General features: G+C 40.8%; 1 protein-coding gene across 2 annotated transcripts in view; it reads right to left on the minus strand.

Moving 5' to 3' along the window:
* The window catches only part of MAGT1 (magnesium transporter 1), a 64,800-nt gene extending 50,291 nt beyond the window's left edge, over nt 1-14,509 (minus strand). The window contains exon 1 of one of the 2 annotated variants that reach the window (XM_055268561.1): nt 14,250-14,509. In XM_055268561.1, the coding sequence (XP_055124536.1) occupies nt 14,250-14,447 (198 nt within the window). In that variant the 5' untranslated portion in view covers nt 14,448-14,509. The remainder of the gene's footprint in view (nt 1-14,249) is intronic. The other variant, XM_063634709.1, reaches the window with a different exon arrangement.
* Nucleotides 14,510-15,556: the final 1,047 nt, after the last annotated feature.

Here is a 15,556-nt window from a genome sequence, read left to right on the forward strand (position 1 = left end):
GTTTTGTAGCAAATACGAAAAAATTCTGGTAAGGGCCACAAAATGAATATGCCACACATGAAAAACCAAACACACTCTAAACCCACAGAAAAAGATATACACTCTTGAAAGATTGGTTGTAACAGGCCAGGTGCAGTGGCTCACACCTGTAATCCCAGCACTTTGGGAGGCTGAAGTGGGTGGATCACTTGAGGTCAGGAGTTTGAGACCAGCCTGACTAACATGGCAAAACCTCGTCTCTGCTAAAAAAATAAAAGTTAGCTGGGCGTGGTGGCACATGTCTGTAGTCCCAGCTACCGGGGAGGCTGAGGCACTATAATCGCTTGAACCCAGGAGGTGGAGGTAGGTTGCAGTGAGCCAAGATGGCACCACGGTACTCCAGCCTGGGCAACAAAGTGAGACTCCGCCTCAAAAAAAAAAAAGAAGGAAAGATTGGTTATAACAAATAATTAACAAGACTGTGGAACAATGAAACAAGTAGTTGGTAAAGACTGTGGGAGAGAGTGAACCAGGAGGAAGATAGAGAATACGATTTAAATTAAGACTGCACAGATCTAATTTATTCAGTTTTTCCAACAAAATGAATTGCTATTATTTGATACCGTTTTAATGATTCTCAGAGCACAGACAATATGGGTTCACATTTTAAAATACACAATCTATATTTTGAAGCAATCATTAATTTTGCCATATTTTCTTTTTTTATATATATATTTAAAGTTCTAGGGTACTTGTGCACAATGTGCAGGTTTCTTACATACGTATACATGTGCCATGTTGGTGTGCTGCACCCATTAACTCGTCATTTAGCATTAGGTATACCTCCTAATGCTACCCCTCCCCCCTCCCCCCACCCCACAACAGTCCCCGGAGTGTGATGTTCCCCTTCCTGTGTCCATGTGTTCTCATTGTTCAATTCCCACCTATGAGTGAGAACATGCAGTGTTTCGTTTTTTGTCCTTGTGATAGTTTACTGAGAATGATGATTTCCAGTTTCATCCATGTCCCTACAAAGGACATGAACTCATCATTTTTTATGGCTGCATAGGATTCCATGGTGTATATGTACCACACTTTCTTAATCCAGGCTATCATTGTTAGACATTTGGGTTGGTTCCAAGTCTTTGCTATTGTGAATAGTGCCACAATAAACATACGTGTGCATGTGTCTTTATAGCAGCATGATTTATATTCCTTTGGGTATATACCCAGTAATGGGATTGCTGGGTCAAATGGTGTTTCTAGTTCTAGATCCCTGAGGAATCGCCACACTGTCTTCCACAATTTTAGACAATATCTCTGATGAACATCGATACAAAAATCCTCAATAAAATACTGGCAAACCAAATCCAGCAGCACATCAAAAAGCTTATCCACCATGATCAAGTGGGCTTCATCCCTGGGATGCAAGGCTGGTTCAACATACGCAAATCAATAAACGTAATCCAGCATATAAACAGAACCAAAGACAAAAACCACATGATTATCTCAATAGATGCAGAAAAGGCCTTCAACAAAATTCAACAGCCCTTCATGCTAAAAACTCTCAATAAATTAGGTATAGATGGGACATATCTAAAAATAATAAGAGCTATTTATGACAAACCCACAGCCAATATCATATTGAATGGGCAAAAACTGGAAGCATTCCCTTTGAAAACTGGCACAAGACAGGGATGCCCTCACTCACCACTCCTATTCAACATAGTGTTGGAAGTTCTGGCCAGGCAATCAGGCAGGAGAAAGAAATAAAGGGTATTCAATTAGGAAAACAGGAAGTCAAATTGTCCCTGTTTGCAGAGGACATGATTGTGTATCTAATTTTGCCATATTTTCAAATTAAATTTGACAGTTACCAGCAAATACAAATATGATTTGGCTATTTTATTCAGGGTGACTACATATTCTGTATGGGGCTGAGAAAAACAAGTGTGAAGCAGTAACAGGTATTTACACAGTTTTACATCCTCCTATCTCTATTCAACCATATAGATATATAATCATGCCAACAAAAGAAATATACGTGCTTTGAATTAGTTATCAATATGTGGAGTTTTCTTACACAAAAATTCTTGAATAAACGTTTTCAAGCAGGTCTACATAAAAAATTTATGGCCAGGCATGGTGGTTGAAGCCTGTAATCCCAGCACTTTGGGAGGCTGAGGAGTGAGGACTGCTTGAGCCCTGGAGTTTGAGACCAGCCTGGTCAACATAGCGAGACCCAGTTACTACAAAATATTATAAAATTGGCCGGGTGTGGTGACATGTGCCTGTAGTCCCAGATACTCAGGAGGCTGAGGCAGGAGGATCACTTGAGTCCAGGAGTTCGAAGCTGCAGTGAGCTATGATCACACGTCACTGAACTCTAGCGGGGACAACAGAGCAATATCTGGTCTCTAATATATATATATATATATATATATATATATATATATATATATATAAAATATTATATATTAATACAATATAATATTATATATCATATATTAATATAATTATATTATAATATATATTATTATTAATCCAGGCTATCATTGTTAGACATTTGGGTTGGTTCCAAGTCTTTGCTATTGTGAGTAGTGCCGCAATAAACATATGTGTGCATGTGTCTTTATAGCAGCATGATTTATATTCCTTTGGGTATATATCCAGTAATGGGATGGTTAGGTCATCCCATCCGCCTCAGGTGGGCGGATCATGAGGTCAGGAGATCAAGACCATGTATAATAATAATATATATTATAATATACATTATAATATATATTATTCCTCTTCCTGTTTATTAACAGACTAGAAAGACCAGACTTCTGGCTATTCTTTCTCGAAATAATTTATCAAGTAGAAGAAACTAGTTCAAAGGAATTATCTTTTTTTCAGGCTCTTATAAAACAAAATCACTTCAAAAGGCTGCTTAATGCAGAGCCAATTAGATTACTTCTTGAATTCATTTTCTTTTTTTTTTTTTTTTGTGACAGGGTCTCACTCTGTTGCCTAGGTTGGAGTGCAGTAGTGTGAACTTGGCTAACTGCAGCCTCAACCTCCGAGGCTCTAGTGATTCTCCCACCTCAGCTTCCTGAGTAGCTGGGACTACAGGTGTGCACAACTGTGCCCCACTAATTTTTGTAGAGATGGGGTTTCGCCATGTTGCCCAGGCTGGTCTCAAACTCCTGAGCTCAAATGATCCTTGGCCTCCCAAAGTGCTGGGATTACAGGCATGAACCACCTTGCCCCCACTGGGTTCATTTTCTTTGAAATGAACTGAAAACAGATCACAACAAATGAACTAGTTTTAAACTTTTACAGGCCGGGAGTGGTGGCTCATACCTGTAATCTCAGCAATTTGGGAGGTTGAGTCGGATGGATCACTTGATGTCAGGAGTTTGAGAACAGCCTGGCCAACATGGTGAAACCCCATCTCTACTAAAAATACAAAAATTAGTTGGGTGTGGTGGCACACACCTGTAGTCCCAGCTACTCGGGAGGCTGAGGCATGATAATCACTTGAACCTGGGAGGTGGAGGTTGCAGTGAGCTGAGACTGCACCACTGCACTCCAGCCTGGGTGACTGAGTGAGACTCTGTCTAAAAAACAAACAACAAAAACTTTTACAATAAAATTACATGAACATAGCCTGGAACATAATTAGATGCTATAATCCTTATTCGCAATGACCTAATATTTTAAGATATTCTAAAGCAAGCCTCTCTTGGATTTATGGAGAAAATAATAGCTACTATTTGGAATGTCTAGCATGTGTCAGGCAGTTACTTCTTGCTTTATAGAATATATAATTTAGTTCAATCCTCAGAATGACACTATAAGGTAAGTACTCTTTTTACATTTGCTTATCTGTTGAGAAAACAGGATTGGAGAGGTTAAACAACTTGTCCAAAATGCCACAGTTAGTAAGATACTGAGGTAGAAATTCAAACAGGCCATGATCATTCTAAACCAGGGTTTCTCAAAAGCAACACTACTGACATCTTAGGCCAGATCATTGTTGTGAGGAGTGATCCTATCAGTGCACTGTAGGATGTTGAATAGCATCCCTGGCTTCTACTCACTACATGCCAGTAGCACTCTCCTCTCCCAGCTGCAACAACCAAAAATATCTCCAGACACTGCCAAATATCTCCTGGGGAGCAAAATCACCCCCAATCCCACAATATTGTTCTTAAAGAAAAAAAAAAAGGCTGGGTACAGTGGATCAGGCTTGTAATCCCAGCACTCTGGGAGGCCGAAGTGGGCGGATCACGAGGTCAGGAGATCGAGACCATGGTGAAACCCCATCTCTACTAAAATTAGCCGGGCGTGGTGGCAGGTGCCTGTAGTCCCAGCTACTCGGGAGGCTGAGGCAGAAGAATGGCGTGAACCCAGGAGGCGGAGCTTGCAGTGAGCCGAGATCACGCCACTGCACTCCAGCCTGGGCGACAGAGCGAGAATCCATCTCAAAAAAAAAAAAAAAAAAAAAAAGAGAGAGACAGGGTCTCACTTTGTCACCCAGACTGGAGTGCAGTGGTGTGATCATAGCTCACTACAGCCTCAAAATCCTGGGCTTAAGTGACCCTCCCATCTCAGCCTCCCAAATAACTGGGACTACAGGTACACGCCACCATGCCTAGCTAATTTTTAAAAACTCTTGCTGGGCGCAGTGGCTCATTCCTGTAATCCCAGCACTTTGGGATGCCGAGGTGGGCAGATCATGAGGTCAGGAATTCAAGACCAGCCTGACCAACATGGTGAAACCCTGTCTCTACTAACAATACAAAAATTAGCTAGGCGTGGTGGCACGTGCCTGTAATCTCAGCTTCTTGGGAGGCTGAGGCAGGAGAATCGCTTGAACCCGGGAGGCAGAGGTTGCAGTGAGCTGAGATTGAGCCCCTGCACTGACGCCTGGGTGACAGAGTGAGACTCCGTCTCCAAAAAAAAAATATATATATCTTTTAGAGATAGGGTTTTGCTATGTTGCTCAGGCTGGTCTCGAACTCCTGGCCCCAATAGATACTCCTCCCTCATCTTCCTGAGTGGCTGGGATTACAGGCTCAAACCACCATGCCTAGCTCAAGAACAACTGTTTTGAACTGAAAAGAATTTACAATTTTATAATCTTATTTTTATGTATTCAAAAATCTTTAAAAATCATTACTGATCAGAACACAAAATGAAAGAAAGATTTAGTGATAAAGTAACCCAAAACTCCCTAGAGCAAGCCTTTATCATAATGGATAATAAACTTTTTAAACCTGTGTTTCTCAAAGTGTGGTTGGTATAAAGGAGCTTATTAAAAATGCAGACTTTGGCCAGGCACAGTGGCTCATGCCTGTAATCCCAGCACTTTGGGAGGCCGCTTGAGCCCAGGAGTTCAAGACCAGCCTGGGCTACATAGCGAGACTCTGTCTCTATTTTATAAAATTAAAAAAAAATGCAGACTTCTGGCCACGCATAGTGGTATGGGCCTGTAGTTGCGGCTACTCAGGAGGATGAGGTAGAAGGATCATTTGAGCCTAGAAATTTGAGGCTGTAGTGCACTATGATTGCACCTGGTGATAGCCACTACACTTCAGCCTGAGCAACATAGTTAGATTCCATCTCTAAAAAAAACAAAAATCAAAATCCGTATTTCTAGATTTCATCCCCCAATACATTTGATTCAGTAAGTCCAGGGCAGATTCCAAGAATATTGAATTTTAACATGTTACACACGTGATTCTTTATATACACTGAAGTTTGAGGATCACAGCTCTACATTCTGATTCTTATGGGTTAGGACTACATGTTATATAAATTTCTATGGATAGCAAAGGGAAATTAAATAAACATTAAGTGAATCAAATGATGAAGAACAGGAAAAGGCATACCATTTCTAATAATAAACCACCCCCTGATCCTCCTGGAACGGTTGAAGAATGTGATATTCTACTCAACTCAAATATAATGCCTTAATACTTCCTAGACACTTCCTTCACTGGTCCTCTTTTTTGTCTTCTTTAGTTAATAGATTTATAAGGGAATTTCTTGTTTTCTCTCTCTCTTTTTTGTTTCAATTTAGAGACAGGGTCTCATTCTGTCACCCAGGCTGGAGTTCAGTGGCATGATTGTTAGCTCACTGCAGCCTCGAACTCCTGGGCTCAAATGATCCTCCTGCCTCAGCCTCCTGAGTAGCTAGGACCACAAGTGCATGCTACCATGCTTGGTTATATTCTTTTATTTGTTTGCAGAGACGGGGTCTTGCTATGTTGCGCAGACTGGTCTTAAACTCCTAGGCTCAAGCAATCCTTCCACTTTGGCCTTCCCAAAGTGTTGGGATTACAAGTGGGAGCCACTATGTGTGGTCAGGAATTTCTTCAAATTTGAATTGAAAGCTTTCTTGATCAAGGTAAATCTCTATTCCTAAAGAGGCTTTTTCCTAAGGGTGCCTCTGGTTCTTTGTCAAGAACCCATTATTTGGGTATGGAAAGGCATGGTTGAGAAATAAAAATTTTGTTCCTCTATTGCCACTACACTAAATCCCACTATTCATTTTCCAGATTCTTCTTTATCTTCCAAAGTCACAACCTTCAAATGGAAAAGTTAAAAATTTCACCTGTGCACTTCAGATCATTCTAATAATCCTTGAAAATTATTAGGAAGAAACATATCTTGCAAAGACTGTAACATGTAAAGATAAGAGGTTTATCAACTGAACTACTCAGCAACTCCAAAAAAGCAATTAATTTGCAAACAACTCCTAATGCAAATACTTTGCCCACTAATAGCTTTTTTGAGACAGAGTCTCGCTCTGTCACCCAGGCTGGAGTGCAGTGGCACAATCTTGGCTCACTGCAACCTCTGCTTCCCAGGTTCAAGCGATTCTCGTGCCTCAGCCTCCTGGGTAGCTGGGACTACCACAGGCGTGCACCACAACGCCCAGCTAATTTTTGTACTTTTAGTAGAGACAGGGTTTCACCATGTTGGCCAGGCTGGTCTCAAACTCTTGACCTCAGGTGATCTACGCAACTCGGCCTCCCAAAGTGCTGTGATTACAAGCACGAACGACTGTGCCCAGCCTCCACTAATAGTTGTTAAACATTCAAGAAAATATACTGATCTAAAGCTTTCAATTTGTATTGGATATATTTTTTATAAAACAAATTACAGGCTTACTATGAAAAAACACATTGAATTTATAAGATGTTCACAATCAATTTATTTCCCTCCTTCTCCTTGGCATACATTAGTCTATTTTCTACCATTCAAATAAAACAAAAATAGCAGTAACACTCCCAATTGAAATACTTACCAACAAAGTAAAGTAAGTTTAAAGTCTTTCTCTTCTCTTGAAACATTTTAATTAGTATGTCTAAAAAAAATCACCTCACTACTAGAAGGCAATGTCTCTAATCCTATTTGCAATAATCAAGTGTTATAGAAATCTATGACTATAAGAGATTAAGAGGACCAAGAAAGGGCAGTGAGACATCAGCTTAATTTCATCTTACCTGCTTGCATAATATTTAACTTGATTAGCTCTACCAAAGTAGCTTAAGCTTTAATAACCAGAAATTATCCTATTGTCACTATCACTCATCAAAAATGGAATATAGGATCTATTAATTACGATTTAAAGCTAAAATCTGATCCTGCCATTCAAATTTCTTTTGCATTTCAGAAGCAAGAAAGCTAAGTATTACCAGTCTGAATTCCTCTAAAATGCAACTTTCCCCAAAAGCATATTTCTTTAAAAAAATTTTGTGGGTACACAGTAGGTGTATATATTTATGGGGTACGTGAGATACTTTGATATAGGCATGCATTGCGTAATAATCACATCATGGTGAATGAGGTGTCCATGCTCTCAAGAATTTATCCTTTGTGTTACAAACCATCCAATTATACTTTTAATTATTTTAAAATATACAACTACATTATTATTATTATTATTATTTTGGGACAGGGTCTGGCTCTGTCACCCAGGCTGGAGTGCAGTGGTATATCTTGGCTCACTGCAGCCTGGACCTCCCAGGCTCAGGTGATCCTCCCATCTCAGCCTCCCTAGTAGCTGGGACTACAGGCACACACCACCATGCTCTGCTATTTTTTTTTTTTTTGCTAGGAACACGGTTTTGCCATGTTGCCCAGGCTGATCTCAAACTCCTAGGCTCAAGCAATCTGCCCACTTTGGCCTCCCAAAGTGCTGGGCTTACAGGTGTGAGCCACCACGCCTGGCCTCATTCTTTTTTAAATTTAAATTTTTGTGGGTACATAGTAGGTGTGTGTGTATGTATGTGTGTATATATATATATATATATATATATAGTTTTGTTTTGTTTTTTGACATGGAATCTCACTCTGTCGCCCAGGCTGGCTGGAGTGCAGTGGGGCGATCTCGGCTCACTGCAAGCTCTGCCTCCCGGGTTCACACCATTCTCCTGCCTTAGCCTCCTGGGTGGCTGGGACTACAAGCACCCGCCACCATGCCCGGCTAATTTTTTGTATTTTCAGTAGAGACGGGGGTTTCACCGTGTTAGCCGGGATGGTCTCGATCTCCTGATCTCGTGATCCACCTGCCTCAGCCTCCCAAAGTGCCAGGATTACGGGTGTGAGCCACCGTGCCCGGCCTTAGGTGTATATATTTATGAGGTACATGAGATGTTTTGATACAGGCATGCAATGTGTACTCATCACATCATGTAAAATGAGATATCCATCTCCTCAAGCATTTATCCTTTGTGTTACAAACAATCCTATTACACTCTTAATTTTTTAAATCTACAGTTAATTATTGACTATAATCACTCCATTGTGCTATCAAATAGTTGGTCTTATTCATTGTTTTTTTGTTTTTTGTTTGTACTCATAAAGAATCCCCACCTCCCACCACCACCCCCAGCTTCTGGTAGCTATTATTCTACTATCTCCATGAGTTCAAGTGTTTTGATTTTTAGCTCCCACACCTAAGTGAGAACATGCAATGTTTGTCTTTCTGTGCTCGGCTTATTTCACTTAGCATAACGACTTCTAGTTCCATCCATGTTGTTGCAAATGATAGGATCTCATTCTTTTTTATGGCTGAATAATACTCCCAAAACTTATTCGTGTCTTTGTTCTAACCATCAGGGTTTATTCATAAAAATTCTTCATATTTTCAGCTTTCCTAATCATCTACCAGTCTTCAGATGTTAGTATGAAGTAGAACGAAACAAATTCTTAGTTAAGGTATACATTTCCAACTCCCTCCCTAAATTAAGAGATCTGGAACAGATCTGGAAATATAACGGGCAGATAATTACTGAAGAAGACACTGAACAGAGAAGCGAGCATTTTTCATCCTTAAAGGCCATCTGCTCCATTATCAGTTCACGTACTTCCTGGATAGAGCTAAAATCTATCCTTGTCCCCTTTCCTTAGTTTTTAATTGTTTGGTGGTGTCTCCATTTATGTTCCGCAACTGCTACTAAGCCTATTTCTCTGTAATCAGATATTTTCTAGAGATATTTTCTAGATTTTTTGCACATGTGATACTTTCATGTGCCATTTCTCAAAGCAAAGTTTTTCCAATGATAGCCTGCCTTGTTAAACATCCCAAAAAGATCAACTGCAAAACATTTACCACCCAGAGGAATATAATCTCACTTTATTTTCTAACATTTACTTAACGTCTTCTATATGCCAGGTACTGCATTAGGTACTTCACATCCCTCATCTCATTTAATTTTCACAATAGCCAAAGAAATCAGCATTTTTTCCATTCTACTGATGAGGAAAATGAGACTCAGAGTAACTTGTTAAACATCATTGGGGGTGGATTAAAGCATATCCTCTTTAAAACTACAGACTTTTTTGGAAAACTGGGAAGGGAGACCTATCTGCCATCCTAGCATTATGATGACCATTTTTATTATGCTTCAGTATGCACTGCGTGTTCATCACTTTCCACATTTCATATTATTTATTTATTATTATAGATTCCCAGAAGTAAAGAAATATGAATAATTTTATCAAAGACCAAGCTTTTTCATTTTTATCATGCTGCCTCTCTAAGATAACACCAGATGCGAGGATGAACAACTTCCCTTCCACAACAGGGGGAAAGGATTCACCATAAAATAAAACCAGTCACTGCAAAACAAGCCTTTGTTGCCTAGCACAAAACATAGGCTTTAGAACTAGACAGACCAGTGTGGGATCCCAGCTCAGTTTCTTAGAGCTGTGCTTCTCTGAGCAAGCCCCCAACCTCCCTCTTGCTTAGTATCAGTTCCCTTATCTATCTATCTATCTATCATCATCTATCTATCTGGGGTGGGTTGATATGAGTCTGGCTATATTGTTCAGGCTGGTCTCAAACTCTTGGCCTCAAGGGATCCTCCCACCACCTCAAGGGATCCTCCCACCTCAGCCTCCCAAAGTTCTGGGATTATAGGCATGAGCCACCATGCCTGGCCAGTCCCCTCATCTTTCAAGTCCCCTCATCTTTCGAAGGGGGTTAATACTTACTCTGCAATGTTAATGTGTGGATTATAGATAATGAGTGTAAACTATGGTGCCTGGCATGTAGAATGCATTCGATCAATATCAGAGAATAAATGGCTGGGCTCAGTGGCTCATGCCTGTAATTCTGTCACTTTAGAAGGCCAAAGCAGGAGGATTGCTGGAGGCCAGGAGTTTGAAACCAGCCTGGTCAACATAGTGAGACCCCGTCTCTACAAAACATTTTAAAAAATTTAAAAAGAATAAGTCCACATTCCAATGAAAACATTGTTAAAGGTATAAATAATAAGCAGGGTAGCATCCCATTTAACAATAGACAACTATGAGGAACATGAGTGATTTTTAATCATATTCATTGAGGGGCGGTATCTTTTAAAAAGAATATATATATACACACACACACACACACACACACTTTTTTTTTTTTGAGACAGAGTCTCGCTCTCTTGTTCAAGCGATTCTCATGCCTCAGCCTCCTGAGTAGTTGGGACCACAGGCATGTGCCACCCTGGCTGGCTAATTTTTTTCGTACTTTTAGTAGAGATAGGGTTTCCCCAAGTTGGCCAGCCTGGTCTTGAACTCCTGACCTCAAGTGATCCACCCGCCTCGGCCTCCCAAAGTGCTGGGATTACAGGCGTGAGCCACTGCACCCGGCAAAAAAATAGATTTTAAGATCAGACATTACCCTATTATTTAAAGTCAAATTTATTATAGTAGATAGACCTGGAATTTTTTTAAATAATGTTTTCAAAAATTGACAAAAAAATGTTCTGCAACAGAACACCCATATTTTGAAACTGTGTCTAAGGAGTATCACAGCAGTCTTTTTAAAAACAGCCTAAATCATTCTCAGAGAGGGAAGGAGGAAAAACTAAATCATCCTTAGCAGCCTATGTAAATTCCATGCTTACTGATGAGAAAATCCAATTTTATGTTGTGAAATCTAAGAAAACCTACAACTGAAAGAACAGATTCCCAGCTGAACACAGTGGCTCATGCCTGTAATCCCAGCACTTTGGGAGGCCAAGGTGGGTAGATCACTTGAGCCCAGGAGTTCAAGGCCAGCCTGGACAACATGGCGAAACCCCATCTCTACAAAAAATATAAAAATTAACTAGGCGTGATGGCACATGCCTGTAGTCCCAGCTGGGAAGTCTTAGGTGGGAGGCTCACCTGAGCCCAGTGAGGTCATAAGGCTGTACTGAGCTATGATCATGCCACTACACTCCAGCCTTGGCAACAGAGTGAGACCCTGTCTGAAAAATTTTTTTTAAAATATACATTTATAAAAAGAAAGAACAGATTCCTGATTTTATATAAGTACGTAGTTAATTTGATGTTTGTTGAGGACATTTTGACAGACAATGCTGGATGTGAGGTAAAGAAAAATTAATTAAGAAGTTCCTGCATTCCAGATGCTTACAGTGTTAGGGCAAAGACTGGCATATAAACAAGGACAATACAGGTCAGGCATGGAGGCTCACTCCTGTAATCTTAGCACTTTGGGAGGCCAAGGTGGGAGGATCACTTGACCCCCGGAAGTAGAGGCTGCAGTGAGTCATGATAGTGCCATTGCACAGCATGCAGCCTGTGTAAGAGGCCCTGTCTCCAAATAAATACATACGTACCTACAATGATTATATGATGTGCTGAATTCATCTCAGTTCACCTGAAGGCACCAAGAAAACTTTTAGCCGAGGAAGAAAGAAGATACTGTTTGAGCTAAGACTTGAAGAGTAGGAATCTTCAGGTGAATCAAAGGGTGGGGTAAGAGAAAAGGAAGATATTCTCGCATAAGTCTTGTACATGCATGAAAAGGGTGAATGTACTTCCAAGACAGTACAGAAAGATCAAGGAATGCATGTAATTTATTGCCTTAACATAAAATTCACCATATTGACCATTTTAAAGTATACAATTCAGTACTGATTCCTTAAAAAAAAAAAAAAAAAAAAAAAAAAAAAACCTATTTTCAGCCAGGCTGTTCTGCTTCCAGTTCAGTGAGTCAATGAATAAATATAATTTCACTGGTAGAAATGCTAAGTTTTAAAAAGCCTTCACTTTTTAATTAAAAAGAATAAGTGGACTAGGCACAGTGGCTCACACCTGTAATCCCAACACTTTGGGAGGCCAAGGCGGAAGCAACACTTGAGCCCAGGAGTTCGAGACTAGCCTGGCAACACAGAGAGACTCCGTCTCTACAGAAAGATAAAAAAGTAGCCAGGGATATTGTGGCACATGCCGGTAGTCCCAGATATTCGGGAGGTGGAGGTGGAGGTGAGAGGATTACTAGAGCCCAGGAAGTCCAGGCTGCAGTGAGCCATGATCCCACCACTGAACTCCAGCCTGGGCAACAGAGCGAGACCCTGTCTTAAAAAAAAAAAAAAAAGTGGTCATTGTGGAAATTCAGGTAATACCAGCAATACCAGCATGTAAAGTAAAAAGTGAAAACGTTCCCCTCATCGATAATCCCAACTGCCTAGAGAGAGCCACTGTTAAGGTATTATCATGTATCCTCACAGAGATTTCTCTATACATACACATATACTTTTATATAGGGGATGCTGTTGTTTTTAACATAAAAAATTTCTAAGACATAAAATTATGTATTGCTCTGCATCTTGTTTTCCACATAACAATAGCCTACGATCCTCCCAAAGAAGGACATCAATTTCTAGTTTCAGTGTCTGAGCCTGCTCACTTCACGATGCTTTTGACAATTGTATATTTTTATTGTACTCTTTGCCAATCTAATTAGCAACTCATTAAGTTTAACTTCCTAGCTTAGTTTTTCTTCTTATGGAATAGTTCAAATACTTAGAAACATAGAGAAGATAGCTTTCTCTCTTAATTCAGCTCAAGTAGACAAGTATCTGAAGTGCTTAACTGGTATTTTTAGCGTATGTGTACAGTTTTTCTGTATTAGAGAAAGCACAGCATGTACAGGAAATACAATTAGAATGACTGACGTAGGGTTTGAGTACTTGTTCATTTTCTAAATTTAAGACTCTATTTTTCTCATCTATAAAATTAGAGGGTATAAATAATTGCAGTAGTCTTAAAGTCCTAAGAGTATAGGACTCCAAATCACAAACGTTTGAAAACACATTGTTAAAATTCCTCTACCTGGATTGCTTAATGGTGAGAATACTGTATCTCCTCCACTTCCTAAAGCCTATGAGTTCCACAAGATCTTAGTTTTGTCCATTTATGTATACCAAGCGCCTAGAACATTGCCTAGCATGCTTACATTTGTGGAATGATTGAAAATGGTTAGGAGCTTTCAATCTGGTAAATTGCCTTGAAACAATTATTCGGACAAAGTAATAAATCTGGCATAATTTCACTCTTTGGTCTAACTCTCACACTCCTGAAATGAAAATGCTACAAAATAGAGAACTCTTACACATCATTCAGGGAGTTACATCGGCCAACAGTAGAGAGTCTCAGATATTCTACTCCCGGGATCTAAAGTCGAACTCCCCACCCCCAACACCTGACGGGGCCCACACTCAAAAGTGTCAAAACTCATAGCTATGCACATTCACAAGTCCATAGAAGTCGGGCTGTCACCTACGCTACTCCACTCTCAGATTCTACATCCCCAGAAGACAAAGAGTTACAGTTCCTTCTCTCACGAATTCCACAACTCCGAAAACCGCGTAATTGAAGCCACCAAAGGCATAGAAGCGGCAGGGAAAGGGGGTTGGGAAGAGGCGAACAGACCCTCTCAAGCCCCAGTCACCGGGAAAAGCCCAGGCTGCTGGAAACCGCGTCCTCACCTCCTTCTTTCTTTGGGCAGAGGCCGAGGGAACGTCGCAAACGATGAGCAGCGCCACCGCCATGGTCACAGAGACACACCAAAACCACCAACGCGCTGCCATGTTCGCTCCTCTCCCTTCTATAACCGAAACTTTGCTCCGGCTAGGTCTGAGGGTGGGGCGTGAGAACAGGCAAATCGGCCCCTTGCCTTTCCTCATTGGTCCAGCTCAGCGCTGCCGGGCGACCGCTCACATTACGTCACAGCGCGCTGGCGCCACACGCCCGCTAAAAGAAGGCTGATTTCTAATTGGCCCCAGTCGGCCAATAGAAAAAGGATAATCTGGAGGGTTTTCATTGGTCCGCTAAAGATAATGATCCGCCCCTTTCTCGATACGTAAACATCTAGCGTGCTGCCGCTTTCCAAACACGCATGCGCAGTTGTGAAATATTGCGGAGTTTTCGGAGTCGAAAATGCCTTGAAGTTGCCAGAACGGAATCTTTCACCCAAAGACTCATTTAGAAGTCCTTGAAATTCGCCTCCTTCATGTAATATTCTAGAACAATGGGACCTAGCCGCGTGAGGGATAAGAGCTATTTAGTCCGTTATCCTGCCTCCAAAGTACTTCAAAGTGAAAAAATAAAAGTAGGAAAGCAAAAATATACCTAATATTACTGAGGGGAATTTTTAAAGGTAAATATGAACAAAAGCTTGTTGAATACCTATTGTGTCCTAGAAACTGTGCCAGGAGCGCTGAAAAAAGAGGACATCAAAGACTATTTTTTAAAGTTTTTGTTTATTTATGGCTTTTTTTGAGATGGAGTTTCGCTCTTGTAGCCCAGGCTGGAGTGCAGTGGCGCCATCTCGGCTCACTGCAACCTCCGCCTCCCGGGTTCAAGCGATTCTCATGCCTCAGCCTCCCGAGTAGCTGCGATTACAGGCGCCCGCCATCACGCCCGGCAAATTTTTTGTATTTTAGTAGAGACGGGGATTCGCCATGTTGGGCAGGCTGGTCTCGAACTCCTGACCTCAGGTGATCCGCCCGCCTCGGCCCCCCAAAGTTCTGGGATTACAGGCGTGAGCCACTAAGCCCGGCCGGCTTTGTTTGTTTTTTCAGTTAAACTCCTTGACTTACTATTTAAAGCACCAACAAGGACTTTAATTGCAGGTTATAGACAGCAAATTCCTTCTTTTTATTCATTATTTTGTTTGGGGGATGGGTGCAAAAGTAAGGTTGTAACGAAGAAAAACACCAACAAGATAAAATCAATCTGCCTACAATTTGGATTTATGTTGATGGTGTGGAAAATATTATATGACTATTATTTT

The sequence above is a fragment of the Symphalangus syndactylus genome, chromosome X (genome assembly GCF_028878055.3).
Source record: "Symphalangus syndactylus isolate Jambi chromosome X, NHGRI_mSymSyn1-v2.1_pri, whole genome shotgun sequence".
NCBI lineage: Eukaryota > Metazoa > Chordata > Mammalia > Primates > Hylobatidae > Symphalangus > Symphalangus syndactylus.